The sequence below is a fragment of the Erpetoichthys calabaricus genome, chromosome 7 (assembly GCF_900747795.2).
Source record: "Erpetoichthys calabaricus chromosome 7, fErpCal1.3, whole genome shotgun sequence".
In the NCBI taxonomy this organism is placed as follows: domain Eukaryota; kingdom Metazoa; phylum Chordata; class Cladistia; order Polypteriformes; family Polypteridae; genus Erpetoichthys; species Erpetoichthys calabaricus.
Window position 1 is genome coordinate 176,694,277 of NC_041400.2, and position 15,976 is coordinate 176,710,252.

At 40.0% G+C, this 15,976-nt stretch overlaps 1 protein-coding gene across 1 annotated transcript in view; it reads left to right on the forward strand.

Annotated features, from left to right (window-relative positions):
* lix1 (limb and CNS expressed 1) overlaps nt 1-15,976 on the forward strand; it is an 83,966-nt gene that overhangs the window by 24,909 nt on the left and 43,081 nt on the right. Inside the window, exon 2 of the mRNA XM_028806024.2 lies at nt 11,599-11,762. Coding sequence (XP_028661857.2) covers nt 11,599-11,762 — 164 coding nt within the window. The remainder of the gene's footprint in view (nt 1-11,598; nt 11,763-15,976) is intronic.

A 15,976-nucleotide genomic window follows, 5' to 3' on the forward strand; every position in this document is an offset into this window, starting at 1 on the left:
TTGAACACATTCCCATAAAGCCTGCTTCTTTTACTTTTTCATTATTTGCGAGGGGTCTTTCTCACCCCCTGTCGTGCTGTCTAATGGGATATGTAACAGGGAGAGCGCCTTGCGCAGTGCACGCTGATACAGTGAGAAGAATACATCAAGGTTTTATCTTAGCCCGGGGCTTCCTTGCATTGGTTCCATTTTGTTGGGTTTTTCTGTTTTAAGTGTTGCAATAAACTGGATGTGGTGCCATTTTGAGTTTATATCGTCATTTTCCAAACTTTGCATCTTACATTACTTTGACATTCGATCTTTCAAATCCAGATGAACTGCAGACAACTAAATTGAAGTTCCACCCTTTCTTTGCAACAAGCTCATTCATTAAAGAAATGCCGTTCATCTCCATCCTTGCATTAATATTGTAATATCCCCTTTCCAGGCAGAAGAAAGAAACCTGTGGACTGGTCGTGGTGCAGCAATCAAAGCGATTTATTTCTTTTTTCTTTAAACCAAACATTCAAAGGAACAATAAACAAGTCAACAAGTATTTACAATCCTCCTATTGCTTCGATCATGGGAGATTCCTTCACTTCAACATTCAGTCTTTCCTGGATTCGCTTGCTTTTACTGCCTTCTGCTTTGAAGACACAGCAGCCCACAGAAACCTTACCTGCCACAGTCCCGCAGCCTCTAAGTCCTGCACGGCAGAAAACCTTGATGTCCAACTTAACCACACATAGCACTATTCTTATCAAAACAAGCTCAAAAAGCTCACCACTTCTTCTTGGGGCCCTGTTTTTCATCCCCGTCTAACAGCATCTCGATTGCTGAGTGGGCAGATCAGATAGAGGGCCTCTGTGCCCACAATTTTCACAGTGCTCTGACAGGTCACCAGGTTGCCAGGGCATGACATGAAAAAATTTCCAGCACAAGAACAGCTAAAAAAACCTGCATAGTGGTGCAAGAAAATAGCCCAAAACTGACAAACTGACACACCGAAAACAAAGGCATGGATTTTAGAGTGAGGGTTAGGTACATACCACCAAACATAGTGGGAGAGCAATACATTGGGTACATACCACCGAAGACAGTAAGAGAGCAATAGATTAGATAAATACCACCGAGAGAACAAGAGAGATGATAGATTAGGTACATACCACCGAGAGAACGAGAGAGCGATAGATTAGGTACATACCACTGAGAGAACGAGAGAGCGATAGATTAGATACATACCACCGAGAGAACGAGAGAGTGATAGATTAGATACATACCACTGAGAGAACGAGAGAGCGATAGATTAGATACATACCACCGAGAGAACGAGAGAGTGATAGATTAGGTACATACCACTGAGAGAACAAGAGAGCGATAGATTAGGTACATACCACCGAGAGAACGAGAGAGCGATAGATTAGATACATACCACCGAGAGAACGAGAGAGCGATAGATTAGATACATACCACCGAGAGAACGAGAGAGTGATAGATTAGGTACATACCACTGACAGAACAAGAGAGCGATAGATTAGATACATACCACCGAGAGAACGAGAGAGATGATAGATTAGGTACATACCACCGAGAGAACGAGAGAGCGATAGATTAGGTACATACCACTGAGAGAACGAGAGAGCGATAGATTAGATACATACCACCGAGAGAACGAGAGAGTGATAGATTAGGTACATACCACTGACAGAACAAGAGAGCAATAGATTAGATACATACCACCGAGAGAACGAGAGAGATGATAGATTAGGTACATACCACCGAGAGAACGAGAGAGCGATAGATTAGATACATACCACTGAGAGAACGAGAGAGTGATAGATTAGGTACATACCACCGAGAGAACAAGAGAGTGATAGATTAGATACATACCACCGAGAGAACAAGAGAGTGATAGATTAGATACATACCACAGAGAGAACGAGAGAGCGATAGATTAGGTACATACCACAGAGAGAACGAGAGAGCGATAGATTAGGTACATACCACCGAGAGAACGAGAGAGCGATAGATTAGATACATACCACTGAGAGAACGAGAGAGTGATAGATTAGATACATACCACCGAGAGAACGAGAGAGTGATAGATTAGGTACATACCACCGAGAGAACAAGAGAGTGATAGATTAGATACATACCACCGAGAGAACAAGAGAGTGATAGATTAGATACATACCACAGAGAGAACGAGAGAGCGATAGATTAGGTACATACCACCGAGAGAACGAGAGAGCGATAGATTAGATACATACCACCGAGAGAACGAGAGAGCGATAGATTAGGTACATACCACCGAGAGAACGAGAGAGTGATAGATTAGGTACATACCACTGAGAGAACGAGAGAGCGATAGATTAGATACATACCACCGAGAGAACGAGAGAGCGATAGATTAGGTACATACCACTGAGAGAACGAGAGAGCGATAGATTAGGTACATACCACCGAGAAAACAAGAGAGCGATAGATTAGGTACATACCACTGAGAGAACAAGAGAGCGATAGATTAGGTACATACCACTGAGAGAACGAGAGAGCGATAGATTAGATACATACCACCGAGAGAACGAGAGAGATGATAGATTAGGTACATACCACCGAGAGAACGAGAGAGATGATAGATTAGATACATACCACCGAGAGAACGAGAGAGATGATAGATTAGGTACATACCACCGAGAGAACGAGAGAGATGATAGATTAGGTACATACCACCGAGAGAACGAGAGAGATGATAGATTAGATACATACCACCGAGAGAACGAGAGAGCGATAGATTAGATACATACCACCGAGAGAACAAGAGAGTGATAGATTAGATACATACCACCGAGAGAATGAGAGAGTGATAGATTAGATACATACCACCGAGAGAACGAGAGAGTGATAGATTAGGTACATACCACTGAGAGAACGAGAGAGCGATAGATTAGATACATACCACCGAGAGAACGAGAGAGTGATAGATTAGGTACATACCACTGAGAGAACGAGAGAGCGATAGATTAGGTACATACAGTACCACTGAGGAGATCAGGAGAGTGATAGATTAGGTATCTATAGTACCATTGAAGAGAGCAGGTGAGCGGCAGATTACGTAAATACCATTGAAGCGAGCGGTAAATTAGGTAGGTACAATATCATTGAAAAGAACAACAGACCGGTTAGTTGGGTCCATACTATCAGGCGAGTGGGAGCAAGGTAGATTAAGTACATACAGTACCACTGAAGAGAGCAAGAGAGTGCTAGATTAGATACATACTATCGAGTAGAGCGGGAGAACAATATATTAGGTACATACAGTACCATTGAACACAGCAGGAGAGCGGTATGTTAGGTAGGTACAGTATCATTGAAAAGAGCAAGCAAGCAGTAGATTGGGTCCATACTATCGAGTAGAGTGGGAGAACAATATACAGTGGACCCTTGACTTACGAACTCAATTCGTTCGCGAGGGCTGGTTGTAACTCAAGTTGGTTGTAAGTCAAGACTATTTTTCCCATAAGAAATAATGGAAATGCCCTTAATGTGTTCAGAACCGCCCACAGCAACACTTAACTTTTTTTAATAGAAAAGTGTTGTATAATGTGCATAATTTACCAAAAACACCAATCATTTTTCTAATGTGCTAACCAAAAAGTTATAAAAAGTGCCTAGCCTACCAGAAACAACAATTTCATACTGTACTCACCATTTAAGTTGACATCTTTGGCTTGCAGGAAAGAAGGAGGAGGAGAATGAAATGGAAGGTGGTTATTGTTTGGAAGGAGTTTCCTTATACAAATGATTCCTTTGTAAAATTGTCGAGATGGTGAATCTCGACATGCTGTACATATTAGCGAGATCGGTCACACGAACGCCACTCTCATATTTCCACACAATTTCCTTCTTCGTTTCGATTTTGATCGCTTTCTTTACCTTCATTATCTTCGCTTCCTTCCTTAGCAATTATCGAAATAAATTATATAAATCACTGCATTGACTGAAATTACATCCACAAACACATGTATCTGGGCTCCGACTGACGCTTACAAATGCTCTCGGCTGTTTGTTTACAATTGCACAAGCGGATACATGTGACCACATTCGGTTCGTAACGCAAGACGTTGGTCGTAATTCAAAACAAAAATTTTGGTTGTAAAGCAAGTTGTTCGCATGTCAGGGCAGTCGTATGTCAAGGGTCAACTGTATTAGGTACATACAGTACCATTCGAAAAGAGTGGGAGAGCGATAGATTAGGTAGATACTATCGAGGAAAGTGGGAGAGAAGTAGATTAGGTACATGCAGTACCATTGAAGGTATGTTAGGTAGGTACAGTATTATTGAAAAGAGCAAGCAAGCGGTAGATTGGGTCCATACTATCGAGGAGAGCGGGATGAACGGTACATTAGGTACATACAGTACCACCAAAGAGAGCAAGAGAGTGCTAGATTAGGTACATACTATCGAGGAAAGTGGTAGAGCAGTAGATTAGGCACATGCAGTATCATTGAAGACAGCAGGAGAGCGGTATGTTAGGTAGGTACAGTATTATTGAAAAGAGCAAGAAAGCAGTAGATTGGGTCCATACTATCGAGGAGAGCGGGATGAACGGTATATTAGGTACATACAGCACCATCAAAAAGAGTGGGAGAGCGATAGATTAGGTACATACTATCGAGGAAAGTGGAAGAGCAGTAGATTAGGTACATGCAGTACCATTGAAGGTATGTTAGGTAGGTACAGTATTATTGAAAAGAGCAAGCAAGTGGTAGATTGGGTCCATACTATCAAGGAGAGCGGGAAGAACGGTATATTAGGTACATGCAGTACCATTGAACACAGCAGGAGAGCGGTATGTTAGGTAGGTACAGTATTATTGAAAAGAGCAAGAAAGCAGTAGATTGGGTCCATACTATCGAGGAGAGCGGGATGAACGGTATATTAGGTACATACAGCACCATCAAAAAGAGTGGGAGAGCGATAGATTAGGTACATACTATCGAGGAAAGTGGAAGAGCAGTAGATTAGGTACATGCAGTACCATTGAAGGTATGTTAGGTAGGTACAGTATTATTGAAAAGAGCAAGCAAGTGGTAGATTGGGTCCATACTATCAAGGAGAGCGGGAAGAACGGTATATTAGGTACATGCAGTACCATTGAACACAGCAGGAGAGCGGTATGTTAGGTAGGTACAGTATCATTGAAAAGAGTAAGAGAGTGGTAGATTGGGTCCATACTATCAGGAGAGCGGGAGAAAGGTAGATTAGGTACATACAGTACCACCGAAGAGAGCAAGAGAGTGCTAGATTAGATACATACTATCGAGGAAAGTGGGAGAGTAGATTAGGTACATGCAGTATCATTGAAGACAGCAGGAGACGGTATGTTAGGTAGGTACAGTATTATTGAAAAGAGCAAGCAAGCGGTAGATTGGGTCTATACTATCGAGGAGAGTGGGATGAACGATATATTAGGTACATACAATACCATCAAAAAGAGTGGGAGAGCGATAGACTAGGTACATACATTACCATTGAAGAGATCAGGAGAGTGATAGATTACATACTGTACATACTATTGAAAAGAGCAGGAGAGCGGTAGATTAGGTAGTTACAGTATCATAGAACAGAGCAAGCGAGCAGTAGATTGGGTCCATACTATCGAGGAGAGCGGGATGAACGGTAGATTAGGTACATACAATACCATCAAAAAGAGTGGGAGAGCGATAGATCAGGTACATACCATGAAAAATAAAATGGAGGAGGTCTATCTTGGAGATATGAGAGTGATAAAATGGGTATATACTATCAAGCAGGGTAGTGGGGGGGTTCCCAATAGGTGAGCAGTGCACTAATACAGCAAAGAAGAGGGTTTGAAAAATAACCCAAAACACCACATTGTTTTTAAAAAAGAAGCTCAGAAAACAAATCCTCCGAAAGACCGTTTTTCCCCACATGGACACTAATCAAAAATAGTCCAATTGGGCTACAAATCTGTGGACAAAGCAACACATCTGACAGCCCCTATTTGAAGGCCTCTTGTCAGGACTCGGCTTTTCAGACACAAATTTGAGCAAGACCACTACAATATGTTTTGACTGTGCACACATACCTGGCTGATCAAATTGAGGCGATCGTTAGCCTGATTTTTATTTTGATATTTGCTTGACTGTTTAACTGTAACAATAGGTACATAAAAAAAATACAGGAGTTTCGATTTTGAATATTACTTGAAAATCATTTCATCGAACAAAACACCCAGACCTATTCCCAGCATTCAGCAGGGGTGCACAAGAGCTGGCAGGGCATTGGCTGACTCTTAAAACAAATGTTGGCATTTACCTTTAGATCTCAGCGGAAACCAGAATGGTCCAGGAGAAGCTGCAGACAGCTTTTTAACTATATACATCATGAAAAGTGTCTTTTCTGTGTAATGCTGGCATAGGTTTGGTTTGCAGACAGTCTATCGACGTATAATGCATTTCATATGCTTATCTTAACTGATAATCTTCTCCATATCTAAATTATTGTGTGTTCTGTAGTTCCAGTGTTCAGCTAACAGGACTCCCCTGACTACCACAGGATATTTCTCATGCTGACCATGAGCTTGTGTCAAGCTAGAAATAATGATCTGCACTATTTGAATAAAAACAAGTATTTAAAAACATGGGAGTCTGAAACGTTTTCATTATTATTATGATAAAGCCACAGTAGTTTACTCCAGAATTGCAGCAATTCGGCCCCTGCTAGCTCAGTCTTTGAAAACTTGTTCCTTTGAAGAGTTTCTGACTACAGTGTAGGGGCAGGTGGATTTAAAATAAATGCAGTTTTTTTTTCGGTGTGAGGGTCCAACCTCCGTGTCTGTGGGAGAGCCCACAAATTTTGTGCTACACCAGTGAATTGAGGGCACCTTTGTCGATAGTTTAAGAAGAACACAGTGTGGACACCAGGGGGAGCTCCAGCTCCCCAAGCACCTAACACAAACAGGCACGGACACAAGTTAAAAGGCACAAAGGGTCTTTTACTGTGGGAAACTCTTTGAATCAAGCGTTTCCCACCACAGCCACAAGTACAAGAAGCAGAGTAGCACACAATAACTCATTTCTCCCTTCTCTCTCTCGATTACTCTTCCATTGCCTCCTCCGCTCCTCCCCGCAAGCTTCATCCACCTTCCACCCGACTCTGGCTTGTCCATCTGAGGCAAGCAGCTCCTTTTATCTTCCTTCCGGTCTTCCATGAACTTGGTCTGAAAGCACTTCTGGGTGAGACAGAAACCCCATAAAATAGGGCTCCCCAGTCCCTGCAGCACCCCTTGGCGGTACCCACGGTACCTAACAGGGCACAGTCGAAGAACTCCATGTCCCATTCCATGTGGCACCACTGTGGCCCAGGGGGGCTGCCATCTAGTGTTCCAGGGGAGATAATGCCCTGTGCATGTCCTCTCCTCTGGTCCTTCCATGTCATGTGCCGTTCCTTACAACGCGTAATTCACAAAGGCGGCAACAATTGTTTAAGAGCTGTGCGTGGTGGGCTGACAGGCTAACTATAAATTTAATCAAGGGAAAATGTTTTTAGATCACGTAATAAAATATTGTTAGCTATAATCCAACGACAGAACTCTCTCTTTGTTATTTTTATAATATATTTTTATCCTGTAATGGAACAAAGTAGCCTTGGATAATTCTGGCATCTCAAACTTCTGGAGTTGTTAATGTCAGATGTCACAGGGGTTCAAGTCGCCCCCCCAATGGGCAGCATTGCCAGTTTTGTTTTCAGTCGTTTCATTTCTGTGGACCGATGACTGGCATTGATGTACTTCTTTGAGTGCATTTGCCTCAGTAGAGAGAAGTTGTTAAAAGCTGACTTAAGGCACTGTTTAAATTACATATGAAGCTTTTTAAATTATTATTTTAATAGTCCTGTTGGACCTGAGTTCAAATTAATTCAACACAAGGTTTTTATTGAGGCCTGAAGAAATCAGTTAGTCTGTCAAAACTGAAAGGTAAATGAATCATTAGCAGCTCTCTGCTTCCTCTGTAAGTTATGAAAAATTCCTTGGCGTCTGGTCAGGTCAATAAACAATTTATGGAACTGGCTCCATTTTCTGTGAGGGTCTTCTCGCTGTCAGCCACTACTGCAGATCCAGTACATGTTGTTCCTGGTTTCCCATAAAGTGAATATGGAATGATTAATGGTGTGTAGTCAATCAAATGTTACTCATAAATATATTATTAAGGTCGAGGCAGTGATGAATGCTGCTCGCTACGTCAAACCCAGCCACTGGGGCTGCATCAGAAAAACTCCAGTGCTTTCTTTACAAATATATAAAAGGGCAACTTTCTGAATGTTTCATGGCCTGTGGAGCAATGATCATACAGTGCCATTCTCAAGTCACTATTAGATAGATAGATAGATAGATAGATAGATAGATAGATAGATAGATAGATAGATAGATAGATAGATAGATAGATAGATAGATAGATAGATAGATAGATATGTAAGGCACTATATAATAGATAGATATGTAAGGCACTATATAATAGATAGATAGATAGATAGATAGATAGATAGATAGATAGATAGATAGATAGATAGATAGATAGATAGATAGATAGATAGATAGATATGTAAGGCACTATATAATAGATAGATAGATAGATAGATAGATAGATAGATAGATAGATAGATAGATAGATAGATAGATAGATAGATAGATAGATACTTTATTAATCATAGATAGATAGATAGATAGATAGATAGATAGATAGATAGATAGATAGATAGATAGATAGATAGATAGATAGATAGATAGATAGATAGATAGATAGATATGTAAGGCACTATATAATAGATAGATAGATAGATAGATAGATAGATAGATAGATAGATAGATAGATAGATAGATAGATAGATAGATAGATATGTAAGGCACTATATAATAGATAGATAGATAGATATGTAAGGCATTATATAATAGATAGATAGATAGATAGATAGATAGATAGATAGATAGATAGATAGATAGATAGATAGATAGATAGATAGATAGATATGTAAGGCACTATATGATATATAGATAGATATGTAAGGCACTATATAATAGATAGATAGATAGATAGGTAAGGCACTATATAATTGATAGATAGATAGATATGTAAGGCATTATATAATAGATAGATAGATAGATAGATAGATAGATAGATAGATAGATAGATAGATAGATAGATAGATAGATAGATAGATATGTAAGGCACTATATAATAGATAGATAGATAGATATGTAAGGCACTATATAATAGATAGATAGATAGATAGATAGATAGATAGATAGATAGATAGATAGATAGATAGATAGATATGTAAGGCACTATATAATAGATAGATAGATAGATAGATAGATAGATAGATAGATAGATAGATAGATAGATAGATAGATAGATAGATAGATAGATATGTAAGGCACTATATAATAGATAGATAGATAGATAGATAGATAGATAGATAGATAGATAGATAGATAGATAGATAGATAGATAGATAGATAGATAGATATGTAAGGCACTATATAATAGATAGATAGATAGATAGATAGATAGATAGATAGATAGATAGATAGATAGATAGATAGATAGATAGATAGATAGATAGATAGATATGTAAGGCACTATATAATAGATAGATAGATAGATAGATAGATAGATAGATAGATAGATAGATAGATAGATAGATAGATAGATAGATAGATATGTAAGGCACTATATAATAGATAGATAGATAGATAGATAGATAGATAGATAGATAGATAGATAGATAGATAGATAGATAGATAGATAGATAGATAGATATGTAAGGCACTTTATAATAGATAGATAGATAGATAGATAGATAGATAGATAGATAGATAGATAGATAGATAGATAGATAGATAGATATGTAAGGCACTATATAATAGATAGATAGATAGATAGGTAAGGCACTATATAATTGATAGATAGATAGATATGTAAGGCATTATATAATAGATAGATAGATAGATAGATAGATAGATAGATAGATAGATAGATAGATAGATAGATAGATATGTAAGGCACTATATAATAGATAGATAGATAGATATGTAAGGCACTATATAATAGATAGATAGATAGATAGATAGATAGATAGATAGATAGATAGATAGATAGATAGATAGATAGATAGATAGATAGATAGATAGATAGATAGATAGATAGATAGATATGTAAAGCACTATATAATAGATAAATAGATTTGTCCCCATGTGATAATCGGTCCGTGGCATTGTGCAGGCATTTAAAATAAATAATCAGGTCCTGAGCACATGCAGGCTCAGAGTGGGTGCAGGTGGGCACATGATGGCGCTGCTCTGGGGTTGACTGTGGTACTTGGCTGATTGTGCGCTCACATGTAAATGCGGGTGGATCAGTCAGACGCTGCAGTCACACCTCGGAGAGAGTGGAGGGTCTTGGCTGCACCCGATTAGGTAGTATAAAGAAGACTTCATCGCAGACAGATGGAGGGAAGAAAAGACTAGGAAGGACAGAAAAAATAATGAAAGGGAGAAAGACAGGTTAAGGTTGAAAGAGAAAAAAAATAACACGAGCAAAAGGCAGGACCAGGAGAGCCCGTGGGAAGGGAATGACGGTAGGCGGTCAGGGATAAGCCTCACAGCGAGGAGTCTGGCACAACTGTTGAGCAATGCTAGGGAGTTTGAGTGGCCTGATATGCGGTGTCTCCCGAGGAGGCAGACGGACTGGTGGTGGGAGACAGGTGTGTAGCTTTGAACGGCGCACCATGGATGCTGCAGGCCTAGCAATGGGAACCCGAGCCAGGAATTAAAGGATGGCTGCACCTGTCAGTGGGCATCTCCTCTTACTGCAAGGTCTGGACAGAATAAGTGGAGGAGACGCCAGGTTTTAGAGGGGAGCACTGGGGCTCACATTCTGAAGAAAGGACTGGGATTTTAACCTTGTTTTATTGGATTACTTATCCTCCACATTTTCACCAGGTTTATTGAATTAGTTATTTTTTAGAAGATTTTTGATCCATTGCACTTTAATTTGTATTTTTGATTGTCTTTAATAAAAGAACTGAGCCCTTTTCGCACCTACCCCTTGCTGCATGTGTGTGTCCTCATTTGCCCGGCTCATCTCAGTTCATGACTATTGATGCACCAGAATACAATGGGGGGCATGGAGTTAACCGGGCGGTCACACCCCATATCTGTATTATATAAGTGCGCACTGATTTATTCTTATTTACTGATTTTGGTATTTCATTTATTTATTTATATCTAATTAGTTGTTTTTCTTTCTTTTCTTGCAGTGTTTTCTTTAAAGCACTCTGAGCTACTTGCCTTGCATAAAATGCGTTATAGAAGTAAATGTTGTTGTCGTTTTTATGCATGAGCTGTGGTGGCAGATTTGATGCCATGAACCTGCACACCAATTCAAGCTGATCTCCACCACTGCTTTTCATGCACATTTGTCTCCTGATTTTGGGGGCCACTATTATGATTAGTGTTACAGCTTCTTGTAACTTGGAGATATGACCTTTCACGTGTATTAACTCTTTTATTGCTCTCCATGGTTTCCCCTCAGTTAATGTAGTTGGAATGCTTCATGAGTTCTGGGAGAGGAAACAGACAGGAGGAGCCCTGAGTCGGTCTGAGAGCCTGGTGGTATATGAGTCGGTGCCGTCCCCCAGCCCACCATTTATCTGCTATGTGACTTTGCCAGGCGGGAGCTGTTTTGGAAATTTTAAGGTAACTTTTCTCTATATAATATCTGTGGTCTGGCCCCAAATTGTTTGCATTGTATCTTAAGTGAAGTGTACAGTGGATTCAGAAAATATTCACACCTCTTCTCTTTCTGTGTATGTTGTTATCCTGCAGCCTTCTACTCAGTAAGTCAGTCAGTCAGCCATTGTCCAACCCACTATATCCTAACACAGGGTCACGAGGGTCTGCTGGAGCCAATCCCAGCCAGCACAGGGTGCAAGATAGGAATAAACCCCGGGCAGGGCGCCAGCCCACTGCAGGGCACACACACACCAAGCACACACCAAGCACACACTAGGGACAATTTAGGATGCACCCAGTGGTTCTCCCTAGGGGGGCACGAAGATGTGGTAAAAAGAAAACAAGAATCAAAAATATGAAAAATACATCTATTGAAACCAAAACAAATTAACTTAAACTACATTCTGATACTAGAAAAATAAATATAGAGTTAGATAAATGTCGATAAAAGTTAAGTAGGTATAATAAAATATGCATCTATGATATAGCATTAATTAAAAAAATTGGTATTAGTGGGCTCCTTTCAAAAAACATTAGGGGGGCGCGATTAAAACTGTTATGAAAACTCGGGTCACAAATACTTAAAGGTTGAGAAACGCTGACCTAACCTGCATGTCTTTGGACTGTGGGAGGAAATCGGACCACCCAGAGGAAACCCACGGAGACACGGGGAGAACATGCAAACTCCACGCAGGGAGGACCCGGGAAGAGAACCCAGGTCTCCTAACTGTGAGGCAGCAGTGCTACCCACTGCACCACCGTGCCGCCCAGCCTTCTACTCATTTAAATTTTATTTCCTCATCAAACAACACTTTGTATCCCACAACAACAAAGTGAAATCAGGCTTTTAGAAATTTTTGGGAATGTATTAAAAATAAAAAAAACTGAAATCTTACACTAACACAATAATTCAGACCCTTTGTTATGACCCTCAGATGAATCCCATTCTGTTGGCCATCATTGAGATGTTTCTAAACCTTGTTTGGGAGTCCACCTTGTGGTCAATTCAATCAATTGATTCAGTGCATTGTGCCCATTGGTGCATTCAGAAACTTGCTACGTTTAGTCACCAATGACGTTGGTTCAATCCAAAACAGACAAATCCTGAACCATCAGAAGTTCTTTGATTGTGAACAGCGCCAGTCCAATGTCAACTCACTTACCCCAGCCAAGTATGAACTCAAAGAAAGATCATTTGGAGTGTAAGACACATCGCTTGGGCAAAGAATGGGCAAACCAGAACCTCCAGTCAAGAAAGCACATCACTACACTATGTTCTTATAAATTATTGTGCAGTTCTCATTTGTCTATAAAAAATTCAAGCTTGAGATTAGTTGTTTCCATCCAGTGAAGTGGTCTGCTTTATGTTTAAGTACTTATGGTTATGCTGATGTGTATAACATGTTGTATATTTAGTCTGACTGGCTTGAGTGGCCATGTAGGGCCTCCTGGTATTTTAGTGTTAATGCAGGTGAACATTATGTGTGTACTTATATTATAATATAACATTATATAACACATTATAAAAATCATTCCCAGAGTAGTCCCCTTGCCACTCCTGTGCTGTTTTTGTTTATACTTGCAATCATTAGATTAGATTAGATTATACTTTATTTGTTCCCAAGAAAATATTAAAATTTTACAGACACTCCCAAACAACTTCAACAGACCAGAATGATGAAACAAAAACAAGATTTTCAAAATTTTTGCAAAAGTATTAAAAATAAGAAAGTAAAATATCACATTGACACAAGCATTCAGACCCTTTGTTCATCATTGAGATGTGCACTGAATACCAATATGACCAAACTTGAAGTTCTAGAAAGTACATCTCAGGAGAAGGAGTTATAGCAGATTCATCAATATCTGCATTAAAACAGGGTACAGAAGCTAAGGAGGATCACACAATGTCAGGTTACTGTATATAGCACCCTGATGTGTGGAGTACAAGTCCAAGGATGTTCTGCTCAAGCTTCATAACACACTGGTGAGGCCTCATCTGGAGTACTGGGTGCAGTTTTGGTCTCCAGGTTACAAAAAGGACATAGGTTATGACTTTCTATTCAGCCCATTCAGCCCAACAAGCTCACTCATTCTATATATATACATATATATACTGTATATATATTAGTAAAGGATAGCCCGGCCACAGACAGACATGACAATGCAGTGTCCACCATTATTTTACACAAATATATACAACTATTATTTACAGTTCACAGTCCTTGGTTTTCTCTCGGCCGCCTCCACTCCTGCCACGCAAACTCCGTCCGTCTTCCACCTGACTCCGGCTCTCTGATTGGAGTGAGGCGGCTCCTTTTATCTCGTCCCGGATGTGTTCCAACAATGACAATGTACTTTCAGCAGCACTCCTCAGTGTGGCGGAAGTGCTGCCCTTGCACCCGGAAGCACTCCGGGCATAAGCCATCCCTGGTCTGTTTGTCCTCCAGGGAGCAAGGACCGGCCGAGTGCCCAGAGAAAAGAAGCGCCGCTCTCCCGGTTCCTCCTTCCTCCAGGCATCCCGGCGGGGCGGGGATGCCATCTATCACTATATATGTATATATATATATATATATACAGTGGTACCTTGAGATACGAGTGCCTCAACATATGAGTTTTTTGAGATATGTGCCTTCACTAGGTTGATTTTTTGCCTTGAGTTACAAGCCAAAATTCAAGATATGAGCCATCATAGAGCTTGTCGCCGCACATTCCAAGGAACTGACGACAGAGGAGTTGACGAAACTACAGACGCAGCAACACACAGAGATTCTTCAGGAGATTGGTATTGCAGAGGAGCCAGAGGTGGAGGAGGTTATCTCTTCAAATGAGATAAAGGAAGTGTTGGCAATGTGGGAATAAGTCTCGGACTTGAATGAAAAGAAACACCTTGAAAAAGTTGCAACTGGTAATGCGGCGGCGCTATTTAATGACACTTGCCTAACTCATTTTAGAAACATTCTAAAGGGGAGGAAGAAACAAAGCTCCTTGGACAGGTTTCTTTTGAAACGCCCTGCGAATGAAAGTGACGAAAGCGTAGCAAAAAAGAAAAAAACTAGTGAAGACGAAAATTAAGTTAAGCAAAAGTGAAGTGAAAGAAAAAAATAATACAATACACTAATCGGCTCCGCCAACATCGGTTTATTTCTTTAGATTCTCTTTTATGTATTAGGTTTTATTTTACTTGTATACAATATTTGTTCATTATAAATACATTTTTCTTATGTTGAAAACATTTAACAAAAAATTGGGGTGGTTTCTGGGGGGCTGGCACGAATTAATCTCATTTCAATTAATTTCAATGGGGAAAATTGATTTGAGATACAAGCATTTTGAATTGCAAGCTCGGTCACGGAACAAATTAAACTCGTTTCTCAAGGTGTATATATATATATATATATATATATATATATATATATATATATATATATATATATATATATATATATATATATATATATGGGTGTGTGTGTGTATACAGTAATCCCTCCTCCATCGCGGGGGTTGCATTCCAGAGCCACCCGCGAAATAAGAAAATCCGCGAAGTAGAAACCATATGTTTATATGGTTATTTTTATATTGTCATGCTTGGGTCACAGATTTGCGCAGAAACACAGGAGGTTGTAGAGAGACACGAACGTTATTCAAACACTGCAAACAAACATTTGTCTCTTTTTCAAAAGTTTAAACTGTGCTCCATGACAAGACAGAGATGACAGTTCCGTCTCACAATTAAAAGAATGCAAACATATCTTCCTCTTCAAAGGAGTGCGTGTCAGGAGCACAGAATGTCAGAGAGATAGAGAGAAAAGCAAACAAATCAATAGGGCTGTTTGGCTTTTAAGTATGCGAAGCACCACGGCACAAAGCTGTTGAAGGCGGCAGCTCACACCCCCTCCGTCAGGAGCAGACAAAGAGAGAGAGAGAGAGAGACAGAGACAGAGTTTGTTTTTCAATCCAAAATCAATACGTGCCCTTCGAGCTTTTAAGTATGCGAAGCACCGTGCAGCATGTCGTTTCAGGAAGCAGCTGCACAAAAGATAGCAACGTGAAGATAATCTTTCAGCATTTTTAGACGAGCGTCCGTATCGTCTAGGTGTGCGAACAGCCCCCCTGCTCAATCCCCCTAGGTCAGGATCAGAGAAAGTCAGCGCAAGAGAAAGAGAAAAGTAAGCTGG